Genomic DNA, 18734 nt, shown 5'->3' on the forward strand with positions numbered 1-18734 from the left:
CAGTCTTGCAACTGTAATTTTAACTCAAAATTGGCAAGATCTCCTTTATTTCTTGCATATGAAAACCTTACATTTTAATTATAATAAAGTGTGAATCCTTCTATAACCTGGATTTTTAAAAGGTATCTCCCATTGGGGTAATGAAAGAGGATGTTAATGTACTAGCTTCCTTGAAAATATTTTAACATTTTCATACGATACTAGAAAACTCACCTTTTCCCACTTTTAGCCTAATAGTAGTTTCTTGTATTTATAAAATAACCACATTCAAGTCTTACCATGGAGAAGCAACATTTTTAGTTCCGTTCAATTTCTTCACTTTAAATAAAGAAAGAAATCAACTATATAACCCTCTGATTATAAATCAAATCCAAGATATTGTTTGACAATGAGATGCTTTTATTAAACTTGATACATTTAATATATAAGAATTCTGTGAAAAAATTGGGGTATCAAGTAGGATCTGGGTCTTTGCATTACAAAGTCTGCCCCCAAAAGATGTCATCTCACTATATCCTGTGGCTGAAAGCATACAGATGACCAAAAAGCAGCAACATCCTTTCCTGGTAAGACAAGTTCAACTGACTTGCCCATAGCATTACAAGTCCTCCTAGAAAAATTAAAAGTCCCCATCCCCATCTCTACCTATTGTTATCTCCTGGCAGGTGAGCTGTATGAAGCACCTTCATCTGTGCTTGGCATGAGGTCCACACATGATCAGCCTTGGGAAGGCCATCTTCCCCTCAACCAGACAACTCTACTTCAACTATTCTGAAACTCCTTGGAGGGGTGAAACTTCTGGAAAAATGAAAGAGAGCAAGAGAGAGAAAAGGTCTGAATATTGAAAGGAATACACAAATGATCAAATTCAGCTGCACCAATGCCAAGGGGAAGGATGGATAAGTTAGAAAACAAGCAATTTTGCAAAATGCTTTCTGGTATGACAAAACCTGACCAGTGTCTCGCAGTTCCTGGCATACCATTTGTGAAGGCCCCCCATTCTCTTACCAGGCATGGGCGACTCCACGATGAGGTGTTTGTGGTTGGTAAACAGTTCACTGGAGTCATGTTCTACTGATCTTTCCTCTAGGTCTGATTCAGGGATCGTAGCACAGCCACCTAGTTGAAAAATACAAACAATATTTTAAGCAATGTGTAGAAAAATCTACCTCTCCATACGGCAACCTCAGCTTAAGAACGTACCAGTCATGAAGATAATAAATAAAGAGACAACAGTCTTCAGGAGTAGACCAAAAAAGAATAATCTTAAATGTTTCTCTTTTGGTGAAAATGCTGGGAATGAGTCATTGCCTTTAAAGACATACCAATGAGCACTTAGCAACAGCAGCAATGGTGTTGTCTTCAAATTTAACCCTTTTAAAGTCAGAAAGCACAAAATCTATAGCATATGTGATATCCATACTATAATGGTACCTCAGCAGAAATTCCCTTTAATACCAGAGCATCAGAAACTATAAAAGAAACAAAGCACATCAACTATGAGGGAAAGAAAACTTCCCTGAACAAAGAGGAAGGCCACTGGTGTTCTGAGTTGGTGACTACGGTGGTATTTCTCAGGAATTTGATTCTATTCCTGAATCCCAACACCTTACAGCACAGACACAAACACTTCATAATTCACAGCAAAGCCATGAATGCATTGTGGAAGCTTTCAATTCCAAGTCAATTCCAAGGTGACTTGAGGATAAGCTGGGACCACTGCACTTTTAAAATATTAGGTATAAGTCATTTGATTTTATCCACCAAAATATTGTACGGAGAACTCATGTTGAGAATTTCCTGACTACATCTGCAACTTGATTTGACTAATTTGACTAATTTTCTGGAAATGTACTAACATGCTGTATACTGTACCCATTTTTTCCCAAAGCCATTCTTGTAACTGAAGTGTGATTTTTCCTTTTCTGAGGCTTCTCATACACTGAGTCCAAAGCCTCCATATTCAAGTTTGGCTTTATGTGTGAGGGGGTTTATAAAGAGAGAGTATCAGCAGCACTGATGTGTAAACCACGTCATTCAAATGAGAGTGAAGTCAAGATCCCAGGGCTGAAGGAAAGTATACCTTACCATCCATCCCTCTGTATCACCTCTGAAAAAGAAATCGGTGTTGAGGGAAACTTGAGAGACAAGGATTTCCACACTCATAAAATAAGAATGAGAGGTAGCCTCAGAGGTTCCCCAAACAGGAAATGTTAGAATTATCCATCAATGCAATGGATCTTGCCCGGCTTTATTTTAAAATAGCTAGGGCCCCCATCCAGAAGGAGAACCAGGCTTATTTTTAATCTCTTTCCAAAGACTGTAGATCATGGTAACAATAACTATCATTATTACATACCTTCTCAATGCTGAAAACTCTGCCCATATCATCTCATTTAGTTCCTACAAACCACACCATTATTCTGCTTTTACAGATAGGAAGACTGAGGTTTCAGGAGATCAGTACATCATTTCCTGGAAATGTTCTAACATGCTGTACACTGTACTTATTTTTTTCCCAAAGCCATTCTTCTTGTTAATTCTTTGCCAAGGTCATACAGCTGCTAAGGAGTAAGACAGAGCTCACACCCAAGCGTGACAACTCCCAAAGCCTGTGTTATCTAACCATTTACTATATGGCTCCCAGTTGTAGCATCAACCAAAGAGATACCTGGCTGCAGGTCTTGGGTGTCAGCAGGTTTTATCTCACCTGATGATCTACCAGGTGTGGTTGTGAGGAGCACTGCTTAGAGTATTGTGAGGCCAGGGACAGGCTCAGAGGTGCCGGGGCTTTGGAGAAGTCCAAGAAACAGCACCCTTCTTCTCCTCCTGGACTCTCACCCAATTGAGAAAAAAGGAATAGGGTATGCAGAGGTGGGGAAGTGGTACCTCTGTAAGATTAATAACAGGAAAGAACAGAAAGAAGGGAGTGCTCCCGGCAAAACAGAACCCTGATCCCAAGAAAAAAGGCCGAAGAATGGCTTTCTAGACTCATAAATCAGATTAAGTCATTTCTCCATCCCCAAGGCAGAGGGAGGGAGGAAGCAGGATGAGGGCAGGAATGTTGTACTGATGCAGCTACCTTTGCACACAAGGAAACTTCAAGACTGGGGAAGAAGTGTCTCCAGCCAACAGTTGGGAGAGAGTGCAGTGATCGGACAGCAGTGCTGCCATGCGTGGAGAGAGGCAGGTCTCCTCTGATTAATCAGTGTCTACCGTTTATTCCAGCTGACTCAATAGTGAGGCAAGTGAGAAGGATGAAGACTTCAAAAGCACTAGTTCTTCAATCAGGTGGGCACAAAAGGAAAAGTCACTTGCTGTAGACTATCTTGTAGACTATACATTACATCAATTACAACGTATGTAATTTCCTCTCTTGTCCTTGGCACAAAAGTTTTGCCTTGTCCAAAGTACAGAGATGACGAATTTCTCAAATCCCACTGCAGGGCTGACCAGTCACTTGCCTAGGAATGTTACCCTCTTTTCTTTGGATACCTCCATGCGGCCAGACTGACCAACCATATGCCCAGAAGTTCTGCCACTTTAAGCTTGGAAGGAACAATAGGATGTGAGATCTGGCATCCTAACCAATGGGAAATGGGGGAAGGGAAGGAGCCTTGCAGAAAATTCCCCTCCTGCCTCTCTCCCTGGATCGACTCTGAATTATTATTTCTTTTTGGTCAACCTCCAGAAAAGTGCTGTGTGCTGAGTAGATGCACCTGCTGGGACTCTTCCTGGCTCTTTGAGACAAGTGGTCACCAGCGAAGGATGCATCACTTTGTATTACTTCACGTATTTCCTTGACTCGCTTCCCTTTTTCCTCATCTTCCCTTCCTTGAGTTGGCCAAATAAACTGCCACTTTAATTCCTGCCTCAGGCTCTGTTTTCTTGCAAAAATCATTGACACGGGAAGTAGTACTAAAAAGCAGGCCTTTAAGATGGAATTTTGAGGTTAGATCGCCCACCTATCTGTAAGAAATAGGGGTTCCATGGCTGCGGGTAAACAGACTGGGAATAACTTCTGTTATGCAATTACTTAAGCTTTCACCCATGGTTAACTGGGATGATGTGCATGTAGAGGTCAAGCCCAGGAGATCAAGTAGCTGTGGCATGGCAACATTTATAATTATAAGGATTCCAGAGTAGGGTGGCTGCTTCTGATAACTAGATACCTTGCAAAAAGAAAACGGCAAGTTCAGTGCAGCTAGCAGGCAACAGAAGGCAAATGCGATCTCAGGCCCCACCCACACCTACTGAATAAGAAGGGCAAATGGGCATATCTGATGAGATTTTTGCTAGGAAAAAAATATTTGTTAAAAATTTCAAAGTAAAAACAAACAAACAAACAAAAATTTCAGAGTAAACAGTAAAAGGAGAGAAATAAAATATAAAATTTCCAAACTAACAGAGACCTTCTGAAGCCCATTGTAGCAATGCTTCTCAAAAGGACCAGCCTTAAAATTTCCAATCTATCTAAACCAATACTTTTGTCACATATAATAAAAATGAATAAAAGGAATTACTAGAAAAATAAAATGAACAATATACAGGTCCTTATCTTTTAGATTCAATCATTGTAAAAAGTACACTGTCAATTGCTACAAGTTTCTGAACGCTTATTCTCAGTTTCGAGTAACAGACAGTTTGCAGACAGATGCTAGTCTTCTATTCACACTTTGAACAGCACTGATTTCAAGATATGGTCTACATTAATTAATATGATACATGGAATTATAGTTAAAAATAATAATTCAGCCAACTCCTAATTATCAGAAGTTCAAATAGCCAGTAAACTCATTCTGGCAACAGCAGGGGCTTCTCACAACTTATGTACCTCCCTTCTACTCCAATATCTGTCTGGCAGCTCCCTCCTTGCATAATGTCCAGAACAGCCCCCCTCTCCCCACCAATATGGATGTCCAGGCACTCCTTTGCCCACTGCTGGTACAATTATGGAGATCCACTTCTATCCCTGTACTCTCGTGTAAAAAGAAGTTTCATTAAGGAACCTGGGATCCCGAGTCAGAACTCTGGGGGCATTTTCATAAGGAACAATGTTATAAGTGGTGGCTTCATTTTAGAGTCCTATTACAATTAAATGCTTAAAACGCTTTTCTGGAGTAATCTGGAACCCTAACCCCTGCAGGTGAAATTTGAAAACATGAAGCATGTATCACAAATTGCAAACAGTATCTATAGCACTTGGAACAAGACAGTTTCTAAATTGGAGATTACACCCGTGATGTTTAAGAGGATGTTTCTGAGACATTTCACTATGCTCCCTCTTCCTCTGAATTGTTACCAATCAAATTATGTGCATGACCATTTGTGTTAACTAAACTTGGCTGTAAAAATTTGTTTCTTTGCAAATTAGTAGCACATTAATATATATAGCAATCCTCCAATATATAAAATACATAAACAACGACAAGTATAGCACAGGGAACTATATTCAATATCTTGTAATAACCTATAATGGAAAAGAATCTGAAAAAGAATAGATATATATATGTATATGTATAACTGAATCATTTTGCTATACATCTGAAACACTGTAAATCCACTATACTTAAATTTAAACATTTTTAAAGAAAATTTTTCTGGCTACAATCCTCATGTAGGCAGAAAATTATTTAAGTAGAAAATCTTACCAAAAATTCTGAACAATAGGAGATCACCCTATATTTATAAAGATAATTCAACTCTAGGGTTTTGTTTTGTTCTTTTTTATGGATTACAAGCTATCCTTAAACCTGTTTCTGCATTCAAAAGCAAATTATAAAATTGTTGAAACTTCCTCCTCACCAGGTGGAACATATTTTATCAACAAGGGAATTACACTAAGGAAATTCTACCCACTGTCAGAAAAACAAACAAACAAACAAACAAAAACAACAATAAAAAAGAGCTCAGGGACTTCCCTGGTGGTCCAGTGGTAAAGAATCTGCCCTCCAGTGCAGGGGATGCGGGTTCGATCCCTGGTCAGGGAACTAAGATCCCACATGCCGCGGGGCAACTAAGCCTGCAGCCATAACGACTGAGCTCTCGAGCCTCAACTAGAGAGCCTGCGTGCTGGAAACTACACAGCCCACGCGCCCTGGAGCCTACTCACCATAACTAGAGAAGAGAAATCCCGCACGCCACAACTAGTGAGAAGCCCGCACGCCGCAAAGAAGAGCCCGCGCTCCGCAACGAAAGATCCCGCATGCCTCAACAAAGATCCTGCCTGCCGCAACTAAGACCCAACACAGCCAAAAATAAACAACTAAATAATAAATAAGTCTTAAAAAAAAAAAACAGAGCTCAGGTCCTCTCTGTAGGTTGCTATAGCATGAACTATAAAAGTTATAGAGTTCAAAGGTCAAGATACGAGGCCAAGCAGAAACAAATGTAACTGTCTAGAATCCTAGAGATCAAAATCAGAATGCAGGGTAAGCACTGGTATTCTGGAAAACATGTAACCGGCTGGCTTTCAAGGAAAAAAGGTAAAGCCCTAATCTGTAGTGTTTGCCCATTTCTTTGGTATAAATACTCCTACCATGGCCAGTTTCAAGCAACCAGTGTGACATCACCAAACGTGGAGCTTGGCAGAGATGTGTAAGAGGACACCATGAGATAGCACTTTCACCATTCAGCTTCCGTAGACATAAATAATCTCGAGAGCATAGAGAACAGTAAAGTGTAGTAATAAAATAACTAGTGAAGAGTTTTGAGGTGTATTATCTTTGTTCTTAATACAATTTATTTGGTTATAAGTTTACATAATTTAATTTTTAATAATGGCTGAATTTGTTAACTGGCTCACAGAATTCCTAAAAATTCAATGATTGGTCCTCACCAGCCAGTGTGAGCCAGCTCCAGCACTGAATGCGGGCTTATTTGTAGGGAATTTAACAAAGCCTCGATTCAAACCACAACTCAGCATTTATGAGCCAAGTGACCTTCCTGAGCAAATTATTTCACTTTAATGAGCCTCAGTTTCCTTATCTATAAACAGAGACTATGGCAGCCCTACTTCATAAGGAAGAAATTGATGAGCATGTATAAGTGCTTGGCACATTGAAAAACACATTAAGTTCTGACTATTTACTCTCATGTCAAAGTTAGGAACACTAAAAGAAGAGTAGAGTGAATAGGCCAAGACGGAAGTCCCTAAAGTTGGGAGTCTGAAGGGGTAGGATTCACACAGCTGATACACCCATGGGGCCAAAAGACACAGCTCTGCAGCAAAAAAAAGAAAGTGTTCAGACACCTTAAACACGTGGCCACCTCTGAAGCTGACTATTTACTCACGCTACTTGATCTGCTGAGCTCTATTTGATAGATACTTGATTCTAACCCAGATGAATTCTGGTGGCCCAGCTTACCTGCCTCACCATCTGCCTTGTAACTCAAGTAGCCTAAACCGGGGGTTGGCCAGATAGTACATATTTTTTAAGCTCTGTGGGCCATCTGGTCTCTGATGCAGCTGCTCAGTTTTGCCATTGTAGTGCAAAAGCAGCCAAGGATAAAATGTAAACATGAATGAGCATTAGTTGTGTTCCAATAAAACTTTATTTACTTAAACAGTCAGATCTGGCCCATTGGCTGTAGTTTGCCAACGCCTGGCCTAATACAAGGCTCACAGAAAGCTGCTCTTCAACTGCATCCTAATTCTAAAGGTTCCTAGAGGCATTTAACACTGCCAGATCATCTCATAGTATTACTATAATAATAGCAATAAGGAAGAGGAAGAGGAGGAGGAGTAATAGTAGCAGTTCTTTAAAAGAATATTATTTGGGGCTTCCCTGGTGGCGCAGTGGCTGAGAATCTGCCTGCCAATGCAGGGGACACGGGTTCGAGCCCTGGTCTGGGAAGATCCCACATGCCGCGGAGCAACTGGGCCCGTGAGCCACAATTACTGAGCCTGCGCGTCTGGAGCCTGTGCGCCGCAACAAGAGAGGCCGCGATAGTGAGAGGCCCGCGCACCGCGATGAAGAGCGGCCCCCGCTTGCCGCAACTAGAGAAAGCCCTCGCACAGAAACGAAGACACAACACAGCCAAAATAAATAAATAAATAAATTAATTAATTAAAAAAAAAAAAGAATATTATTTGTCCTACTGCTACAAATGCTCTTTTTGTTTGGGCAGTGATAAGCTTTTTTTAAAAAAAAAATAGACTAATTTTTAGAACATTTTTAGATGTACAGAAAAATTTAGTAAATGGTACAGAGAATTCCCATATATTCTCCACACAGTTTCTCCTATTGTTAACATATTGCATTAGCATGGTACATTTGATCAATGAACAAATATTGATACATTATTAGTAGTTAAAATCTATAGCCTATTCAGATTTCCTTAGTTTTTACCTAACATCCTTTTCTGTCTCGGGATCCCATCTAGAATACCCCATGACATTAGTTGCTGCATCTCCTTTGGCTCTTCTTGGTGGTGACAGTTTCTCAGACCTTCCTTACTTTTGATGGCCTTGAAGTTTTGAGGAGTATTGGTCAAGCATATTGCAGAATGCCCCTCTACTGGAATTTGTTTAATATTTTTCTCATGACTAGATTGGGGAAAAATTTTAAAGACAGTTTCTTTTCATAAATTCTTAGAGTTTCCCATATTTTAGGATTGTCTCCAGTTGTTCTTCTTTTCCTCTATCAAAAGTGAAAGCCAGGTGGGCAGTGAATGGGGAGGCCACTGAAGGCAAAGGAGGCCAACAGCAAGGCTTGACTTAGACTGTGAAGTCCTCAGGAGTGGGTCAGTCTGGGTCTAACTGCTGGACGCAGGCAGGTTATCAGTTGCCCCAACTGTAAAGAGAGGGTCTTAATGAGGCCTATTGTGAGGATTATGTGAGACCGTGTACACTGAACGCAGTGCTCAGCACAAAGTACATTTTACCGTCTCTGTTTTCTACAAATTTTCTTGGCATAGATACACTTTCCACACCGTATCTGTGGAATCAAAGAACTTTAGCTGTTAGTGCAACCACCTTCATTTAGGAGACATCAGAACAGAGGCTCAGAGAGGGTAGCAGATGCCCCTCATATCCTAAAGCCGATTCCTGGTTCTCCTGCTTCCTAAACCATTGGAGCTTTCTCAAGAATACCTTTTTTCCCGTCAAGATCTCAGTGGATTTGCTTGTGAGTTGGCTGTCCTAACCAGTACTTCCTTTCAGTGATACAGAAAACCCAGAAGGTTGGCAAGCTGTTCTTCGGGTATATTTTAGGACTTGGCGGATTTATATTCTTGCAACAGAGACCTTTGCAATCAACTGAGTGTATGGGTGCAAATGTTCCATTCCTTCAGGGAGGAAAAGTTTTTTTTCTTCTTTTTTCTTCATATATTTAAAAGCAATCAAACAAGGAGACACTTTGAGAATCACAAATGACCACAGACCATGCTCTGACTTGCCAGCCAAAGAATCTTCTGTTCACATGCTTGAATTGCCACTAAGAATTTAAAACAGCAGAAACCTCAAAAATATACACCAGTGACATTTTTCTTTTAATCAAGATTTACTTGATGGATAAAGTGTTTTTGAGGTTAACATTCAGATTTCATTTCAAAGGTTTATAATTCACGTGAAGTGTGGCGAATGGGTGCTTTGAAAAGAATATTTCACTATCTTAAATATGAAAAGCTTCCCTGAGATACTATGAGTAGTTAAAAAATTCTCCGAAAATATATTCATTTGGAATAGTTTTACTCTTTATCCTTTCTCAGTCTCCCTCTCCCTCTCTCTCTCTGTAAATGTGCACATACAACCACACATAGGCATTAAAGATATGTATAAGAGTTTTCCTGATAATTCTCCTCTACTCTGTTCATTCTTCTATTTTCTTAAAATATATTTTTTTAGCCCAAGGAGAATGTAAGCTATAGAAAGCCAAGAATCCTACTGTATGTTTGTGTAGCAATTTTAACCAAGTATTTACAAATCTTTTGACAAAATGGAAGAATGGAAGGAAGAGGGGTGGGTAAAAGAGAGAAGGAGATAGAGGATGAAAAGGAAAAGTGGGGAGGGGAGGATGAATTATCAACATATTCCATTTTTCTGTGTACACTTCTACAGACGATATTTGGGGTGACTTACTGAAGGTATAGATAATAAAATATTAAAGAATAAAAAATACAATAGCAGTTAGAAAAATTTAATGCACAGTAGGAGGTATAGCTAGGAAAAATTGTGTCAGATAAAGACTTACGTAAGGGCTGTCATGGAGAGAAACAGCAAAAGGCTTGGAGGAAAAGTGGGGCTGCACTTCCCCTCTTAATTCTCCACTGACTTCTCTTCTTCCACACTGGACTTCAAAGGGCCCAGTCCATCTTGTACTTGGACTTAACATTTCCTTAAGAACACACCATAATTGGTAAAGCTATGCTTGTTGGAAATTTTTTGACTAATGATGTGTGTGTGTGAGTGTGTGTGTGTGTATGTGTGTGTGTGTGTGTGTGTGTGTGTGTGTGTGTGCATGACTCTGTTCTGTGCTTACAGGCCATTTTAGAAAGCCAAGACTTCTGTGAAATTGGGTTTACCAAGGTGCTTCCTAAGCAGATGCTCCAGAAAACTACACATATAGGAGATTGTTAAAAATACAACAGTCAGATCTTGTCAAAGCACATCTTGGAAATAAAGCCCTCAAGAATGTAATGTATCACTGAATGAGTTCTTATCACAGCGTGGCAAATCAGGTTGATATCATATGGTGACACTGCTTCTCTGAAGGAGGAACTGGAGAGCATATGTCAACATCTTTCTCATCTCCCCTTCCATTCTGCCCTTTACTTTGTTGTAATGTAGAGGCATCTCACACTTAACCTGGTACAGTTTTACAGTTTCAAACTCAGGAAAACAGAAGAAAACAATGCCTTTCTATATAGTCTTAGGTTTCCAGTTCCAACATATGATATTTGTTTTTCTATGCTTCTTTTAAATCCATTTGATAACTTTTCTTTCTCCCTATATTTGCAGATGACATGCTGACTGCTAGACAGTAGCTCATCTACTAGCAACAGAGATAATAATGGTTAACCACTGAGAGGCAGGTGAAGTTCACTGTAATGTGTGTCCAACATGATGCCTGTGGAATGTTTGGGATTTCATTTCCACTGCCTAATAATAAAGTTTGATCCCCCCACATCCGGTAAGAACTTAAAATGTGTTCAGGACTATGCACGTATACCTATGTTTGAAAATATTTCCATTTCACACCTCACAGCAGAGACCAAGTTTGTGAATAAAAGGAAGTCTAATATATTTTAAGAGGTCTAGCATGTGTCTCAACAAGTTTTAAAAATCCCATAAAGACTGAATACTAAGTCCCTTGGGGTATAAGGGCTCCAGTCAGAGAATCTGGATTTAAGAGGGTAGGGTCCTCCTGGCATTAAGATGTTTCCACAACTTGAATAATGATAGGTGTCCAAGTATTCTTTTAGCTGGACCACCACTTAGAATTTAGGTCCACTTAGTACAAAGGATTAAGAAATACAGGAACATAGCCATTTTCATCCATTGATAATTATGTAAAGAGAATATACCAAGCAGAAAAAAGTCCTATTTACAAAAAAGCAAGCACAGTCCATAAATCCTAAAGATTGGAACAGATCCAGGTTAAGAAGTTCACCAGATGTCAGTCTGTAAACAGGGCTTCATAAAGTGAATTCCCCAATTAATTGTTGGTAAGAGTGATCTCTGTCCTATGTTAGTGCATTATGATCCCCTACCATATGTAGGTGAATTGTCTGGTCCTATAGGTCATTAGTCAGTTATGATACAACAGAACTCAGGGGAAAGAAGTGGGGTAAGCACAATTTTTTCTGATACAGAGAGAAGATCCCATAAAATTACTGCTCAGGAACTCGGAGCTTTCTTCACTGAAGGACATGAGAACTCTCCCATTTATCTGCATTACATCTGTTTTTCTAACACATTTAGTTCTTAACCTGGAGTACTTGGAAAGACACACACCAGTAAAAACATAAACATGGAAGTTAAAAAAAAATAAAACTACTCACTATTTTGTTAAAGTCTCCAATCGCAATGTTTCCCCACATGTTAACAAGGCCATTAAATCCTCCAAACAGGAATACAAAAGTATTACCCAGCCATTGTGAGAAGGTGAGGAAGAAGAGAAAGTTAATACTTGCTTTTCCTTGCCAGCTGATCAATGTCTAGAGCACTCTCCAAGGAAATGCAAGATCTATTGTCTTTCAACTAGATCTTTTCTATACTGATAAGTATAGCACCTTCTTGTTCAAAAAGAAGGTGATTGTGGTATTTAATTTCCATTTTGTTTCTAAATCCTAAGGCAACCCAAGGTACAACTGGAAAGACACATAATTTTAAGACATTTCCATTTCAAATACTTTCCTAAGTCCCTCTTCAGAGACCAACTCTCTCTCAAAAGTATACATGCACAAATAAAACATTATAGCTACAGTTGAGGAGGAAAGGAAGCCAATAGTTCTGCAATTATAATTACTAAAAAAATGAAAGAGTAAGAGCATAACTCCACTTTGCCTGGACACCACATAGTAAGAGAGCCAGTGTTCTCCACAGCTTCCCTCTTGCATCAAGTGGTTATTAATTCCTCAGTGATGCTGGCAACATTTCTTCAACTTGAGTTTCTTTCCACAACCCAATTAAAAGCCATCATCTTGACCAAATTGTGTTGTTTTTAATTATGACAGAGTTTAGGTGGTGATTTTGAAACTGAGAGTTCTGCTGGGTCACTTCAATTACAAACAGGTTGAGGGAAAAGAGTGAAGACACAACATCTCTGGAGAGCACCTGTTTCACCATATTCGTTCACAAATGAGGAAACTGAACAAGCACTCAGGACTCGTTCCTAAACAACTCTGTTATCTAATGATATATTTCTACAATAGTCCATTAAACAACGTCATATTTTGCAGAAAAGGGAAATGTACACAAGATGATAACCAGCCCATGGATAGTGGAAAGGGACATCCAAAATGGGACATGGCAAGTATCATTGTGTCTAGAGCAAAGTCACATAAGTCTGGGCCTTAGTTTCCTTTTTTCTAAATTCAGAAAATATAGCATTTACTTTATGAGAGGCGAAGATTAAATTGGTCAGTGCTTGTAATACAGTTATCACAGAGCCTGGCACAGAGTACGCCCCCAGTAAATACTGGGCTATTATTTTCAGTACTAACCTCCAACATACGTTAGTCATTACATTACAGCCAATTACACATGAAACTACAAGCCATGAGCACGGCATGAATTTATATTTGATGCTGTAAAAAATGCTCAGGTAAACCCAGAAGATGGGGTAGGCAGACCAGTGGTGGAATGTTTCTAGCTGGACCCAGTGGTCAAAGCCAAAATTGTCAACCAGGCTTTAAAATAATTCACTTGAAAAACAGTGCACACATTCTTTATAGGATGAAATCACTGATAATCTACTATCCTAGATAACCACTATTCTGAGATCAAAACAGGAATTTTAAAAGGGCTCCAATGATGATGATGATGATGATGATCAGGGGTGCATAATCACATTCATTGTTTTCTATTTACCAGCAGTGCCATTACTACTGAGAAACACAAACCCACAAGATAATATGACATAAATGGATGAAACATTAAGATAAAAGGGTAAAACAGTGGTAGGTTTGCTTTCTCATGGGAAATTGAAATGGCCAGCAGATGAACCTTAAAAGAGGAAGTCTGCTGACCTAGTGTTACTAAACATAGGAGGCAGCCAAGGAGCGGAGGAATAAAGCAATGTATTTAAATGTATGCCTTGAAGGAAGCAAACACCAATTATTTTTATATGATTTTAATTCTCCTAGTGAATATTTTATGGGTGCTGGCAAGTCCTTCTGGAAAAGGAAGGGATTATTAATGAAGGATTCAGTGGCAATTGCCTGCCAGTGCTCTAAGAACTAACACTTAACAAAGGGTCATTTAGTTCATACTTCATCTCTAAAGCTACAGAAATTTTAAGAATCCTTAAAAAAACAGTATAGTGTTATATTCACATATACAGTCCTTTTTATTGTAATTTCCAGATTGTTCTATAGCCTGCATGATAAACAAATAAGCTTCCCACAGGAAAATAAACAGAGGAAAATAGTTAATTTTTTTTCTTTTTCACGCAAAGAGTGGATGCTTAATATATACTTGTTGATTTGGAAAGGAATTCATGAAATTTGAGGAAATACATGGGAAATACAGTCTTTAAAAAAGTTATCTTTGAAGAATGCTCTACCACATCATTCCAATATTACTCACTGGTGACAGTCCACTAATGTACAGGCCAGTAAATCTGGGGAAATGGCCCATCAGCTCCTGTATTCTATCTTGTTTCTCAAAAAACTTAGCCCATCAACTCTAGAAAATTCTCATATTATGTAAAATGAAATCTCTCTAGCTGACATCTTGCTCTTAAAATTCTCCAGGTGCTTCAAGAGCATGGACTCTGGAGCTAGACTGTCAGAATTTTAATCCCAGCCCCACCATTACTTTTTTTTCTTTTAACTGGTTACTTGATCTTTCTCTGCCTCAGTTTCCTTATTTGTAAAATGCAGATGATAACTGTACCTAGCTCATATGATAATTGTAAAGATTAAATGAGTTAATTTATATGAAGCACTTCAAATAATGCCTGGTTCATAGCAAGTGATACACTAAGTGTTATAATAATAAGTATTACTATTATTCTCATCATCTTTGCCTTATATTGCCAATATTCCCACACCTAAGCCTGAGGTTCTCATGTAAGCTGAAGGAAAGGAGGGTGGTGAATTTTCAGAAGGCAGAGAGCAGCAGCTACAGCTGCCTGACCTCCAGGAAATACGAACTGTCGTGTTAGCTAGTCAAGGAAAACCTTAACTGGTTGTCTGGCCTAGCAAAAAAATTTAAAAAAACAGTAGCCAGTAGGAAATAACAGCTTGATAAAGAAAGAACAAGGACTGGGGTCTAGATAAATAATAAAGGGCAACAATAAACATCAAATCAGGAATAATTTACTGTCTCTTGACCCCCACTTTTCCTGCATCTTCTTCCATTTCTTTACTCCTCTTGGCAGCAAAACTTCTCCAAAGAACTGTCTGTATTTGCTATTTTTAATTCTCTTCCTTTCTCTTGTACATCCATTCCAGTCTAGACCTGGCCTCTACTACTCCACAAACAGTTGCTTTATTCAAGATCACTAGTGACCTCCACGTTGCTAAATCTATAGTTTTCAGCCCTCAACTTACTTGACCCATTAGCATTTGACACACCTGATCGTTCCACCATCTTTTAAAACTCTTTCTTCACCTGACTTCCAGGATGCCACATTCTACTGATTTTCCTCTTACCTCACTGTATGCTCCTTCTCAGCATCCTTTGCTGGTTCCCCCTCTTCTCCCAAACTCCTAAAATTCTGACTCTCCCAGCACTCGGTCTTTGATTCTCATCTCTTTTCTAAAATCACTCTCTTGGTGGCCTTATCCAGTCTCATGGCTTTAAATAACACTTTCGTGCTGACAACTCCTAATTTTATAACTCCAGCCCAGATTTCTCTCCTGAACTTCAGACTTGTATATCCAACTACTTAGTCAATATCTCTACTTGGACATCTTATAGCATCTCAAACTCAACATATCCCAAACTGTACTCTTGATCTTCCCCACAAACCTGTTCCATCCCACAGCCTTTCTCATCTCAACTTCATCCTTCCTGTGGTTCAAGCCAAAAGTCTTCGGGTTGTTCTGGATTCTCTTCTTCCTTTCACACAACACAGCCACTCTGTTAGGAATTCTGTTGTCTTTACATTTAAAATGTATCCAGAATCAGATCACTTCTCACCACCTTCAGCACTACTACCACTTTGGTGCAATCCACCATCATCTCTTACCTGAACTATTGCTAAATTACTTACCTGAGTAACCTTCAAACTGACTGCCCACCTCTACCTTTGACCGCCCCCCCCATAGTCTATGCGCAATACAGCAGGCAGGGATCCTTTTAAAATGTAAGATTATATTCCTTTCTTCAAAATGGTCCTCCCCACTTCACCCAGAAAAAAGCAAAAGTCAGCCAAAAGGCTGTACATGATCTCACCCCTCTGACCTCATCTCCTACCACTCACTACTGGCCTCACTACTGGCCTCCTTGATGTCCTTGGAACATGCCAGGCTCATTCTCCTTACCTGGGACACATCTCTCTGATCTCTGCATGGATAAATCCCTCACTTCTTTAAGTCTTTGTTCAAAAGTTGCCTTCTCAACAAAGCCTACCCTCAACCCAATTTAAAATTACAATCTTGTAACTGCCTCTTTTCTGACATTTCTTTTTCCATAGTACTTATCACCTTTTAACACTAACACTTGTTATTTTCTAACATACTATGTAGTTTACTTCTTTATCATGCTATTTTTTATCGTCTCCGCCGCTAGAATGAGAGTTCCAAAATTTCGGGGATCTTTGTCTATTTTGTTTGTTGCTGTATCCCAAGCCCTGGAATAGTTCCTGGCACACAGTAGGCACACAATAATTACTGGTTGCCTTGAGTGAATGAATTTAGGCTAAGGGATTAGGAAGAAGAAATGGAAACCAAAATTCATTCTATTTTTTACATAATATTATCTACGTTTTCCACTGGGAGGTTGGAAAATAATTACAGCAGAATGTAGTATAGTACCTCTTATTCCCATGCCCCAGCACACGTGGTTGCTCTGTGGATCAAAAAAGCTTCTCAAAAAGTTCTTTGTGTTAATTAATACACATCTTTAAGAAATGAATCTTCCTGGATGATAACACATGGAGAATCTGTGAGACTGAGTAGGTATGACAACAAAATGTTCAGCCCAGAAAAGAAATAAGATCCCAGTAGTAATTTCTGTGGGAGCTAAAGTTAAAAAGAAGTAATAGAACACTTGTAATTCTATTTCTTGATAACAGTCATTTGTGGATGAAGGAACTGCAAAGGAAGGTACAAAGACATCTGTCTGCTTGGGAAATTTCTCAAAACAAATGAAAAAGGATCTATCTTATTTCCACTGGGGCATCAAGTTATGGTCTGGAACAGTTTATTATTCCCAGGCTACTTCAAATCTAAACGTGTTTTTAAAAGCAAGCCCAATGAAAGATTAGATAAACAACTGGACAATGTTTTTTACACTCTGGTAACATAAACATTTCAAATTCCTCCCTAACTCTTGACTAGCATAAATCTCTAATTCCAGAGAAGGTAAAATATCCTCAAAGTTTAAACATTACTTTGAATTATTCACATTTACCTCCATTTCCATCTTATACTTTCTTGGCAATAAAAAGCCAGGTTTCGTCCAAACTATGGTAGGATGACTCTCTTCCAATTGTAAAACAACTTGGACTAACCCCAGCTCTGCTTTCTTTGAAGATAGAATAAGCAGCCCCTCCCAACAGTTTCTTTTCTCTTCTTTCTTACCTCCTATACATCCTGTACTGCCCTTTTTCAAACCAAACCTTTAAAAAACACAGAGGGAAAATGTGAAGCTGTCTGCCTATAACTGAGCTATGAAAACAATTTTTAAATGGTGTCAAACACAAAAGAGATAGGTTGAAAGAGTCAGTAAGGCAAGAAAACATCAGGGTGAGGAGAGCTCTCTCTGGCTGAGAAAGGGAGACATAGAGTAAGACCTATCTAAGAGAAGAAGCTCTGTGGAAATGCCACAGGGGATAAAAGGAAGGGAGGGAGAGAATGGAGGAAAACAAAGGTGTGAAAATGCAGAGGGAATGAGGATAACCAGCCCACAGTACAACCCACACGTCAGAAGACTTAGGAATAAAAGGGGGTGGCTAGGAGAGAAAAGAAAATACTAGGCTGATAGAGCTGTTCTGTTTGCATCATGTTCCACAGTCTGTGAAACCTTCTCACTTGACCTTGGTCCTCACAACAACTTTGAGTGGAGAGTAGGTAAAAATCTGCACCCCCAGACTCCAGGAAAACCACCCACTCAGCTCCTGGGCAAGTCACTTAATAATTCTGAATCTCTATTTCCTCATTTGCAAAGTGGGAATAATATCTTCCTAACAAATGATTATGAGGAGTAAATGAGATATTACATAAAACATCAAAGTCCTGCTCGATAATTGGTAGCACATTGGGTAGAGAGCAAGACAGAAGGCAGAAATTGAGGGAGCTCCTAAGAAGTACAGACAGAAATGTGCAGTACAAACAATGCAGACAACTGAAGATCCAGACTTTGGGTTCTGAGGGGTGAAAACTGGATGCAATTTTTGTATAAGAATATGGAAAGGAGGACCATGCCGCATGAAGGGACAGGATTAGGGGCTTATTTATGACAGTTGAATAATTACATTAGTACCATTTTTAATTACTTTTTATGTGCTAGTCATAGTGCTCCTTACTTTATATGTTTGCTCATTTTACAGCTGCCTAAAATGGTAGTTAGTAGTGTCTCATTTCACAGGTGATGAACTAGACTCTAAAAAGTTTAAGTGACTTGCTCAAAGTCATGAGCATAGTGAATGAGAGAATCTTTTATGTGCTGACTCCAAAATCCAGTCTTAAACCATTCCAGAATCTTGTTTCTCCCTGATAGAAAGAAAAGGCACACAGCAATGGGATTGTGAATTACTGTTTAAAGAATAAGAGTTTTAGATTGGCAAAAACGGGATCATGGTGTGTACCTCATACCCTCGACATCTGATCCCTCCCAATCTCATGCTCAAAAGAAAAGTGAAAGGATTTGGAAAAGTGACTGAGGTTTCATCTCAGCAAAA

The 18734-nt window shown here is 39.2% G+C and overlaps 1 protein-coding gene across 6 annotated transcripts in view; it reads right to left on the reverse strand.

Annotated features, from left to right (window-relative positions):
- Positions 1–369: 369 nt before the first annotated feature.
- The window catches only part of BBS9 (Bardet-Biedl syndrome 9), a 465641-nt gene continuing 447276 nt past the window's right edge, over positions 370–18734 (reverse strand). For 4 of the 6 annotated variants that reach the window (XM_057549919.1, XM_028164767.2, XM_028164765.2 and 1 more), the window contains 2 exons: positions 1009–1119; positions 370–798 (listed from right to left, as the gene is read on the reverse strand). In XM_057549919.1, coding sequence (XP_057405902.1) covers positions 767–798; positions 1009–1119 — 143 coding nt within the window. In that variant the 3' untranslated portion in view covers positions 370–766. The remainder of the gene's footprint in view (positions 799–1008; positions 1120–18734) is intronic. The other 2 variants (XM_007175216.2, XM_007175220.2) reach the window with 1 other exon arrangement.

Source organism: Balaenoptera acutorostrata, chromosome 7 (genome assembly GCF_949987535.1).
Source record: "Balaenoptera acutorostrata chromosome 7, mBalAcu1.1, whole genome shotgun sequence".
Lineage (NCBI taxonomy): Eukaryota > Metazoa > Chordata > Mammalia > Artiodactyla > Balaenopteridae > Balaenoptera > Balaenoptera acutorostrata.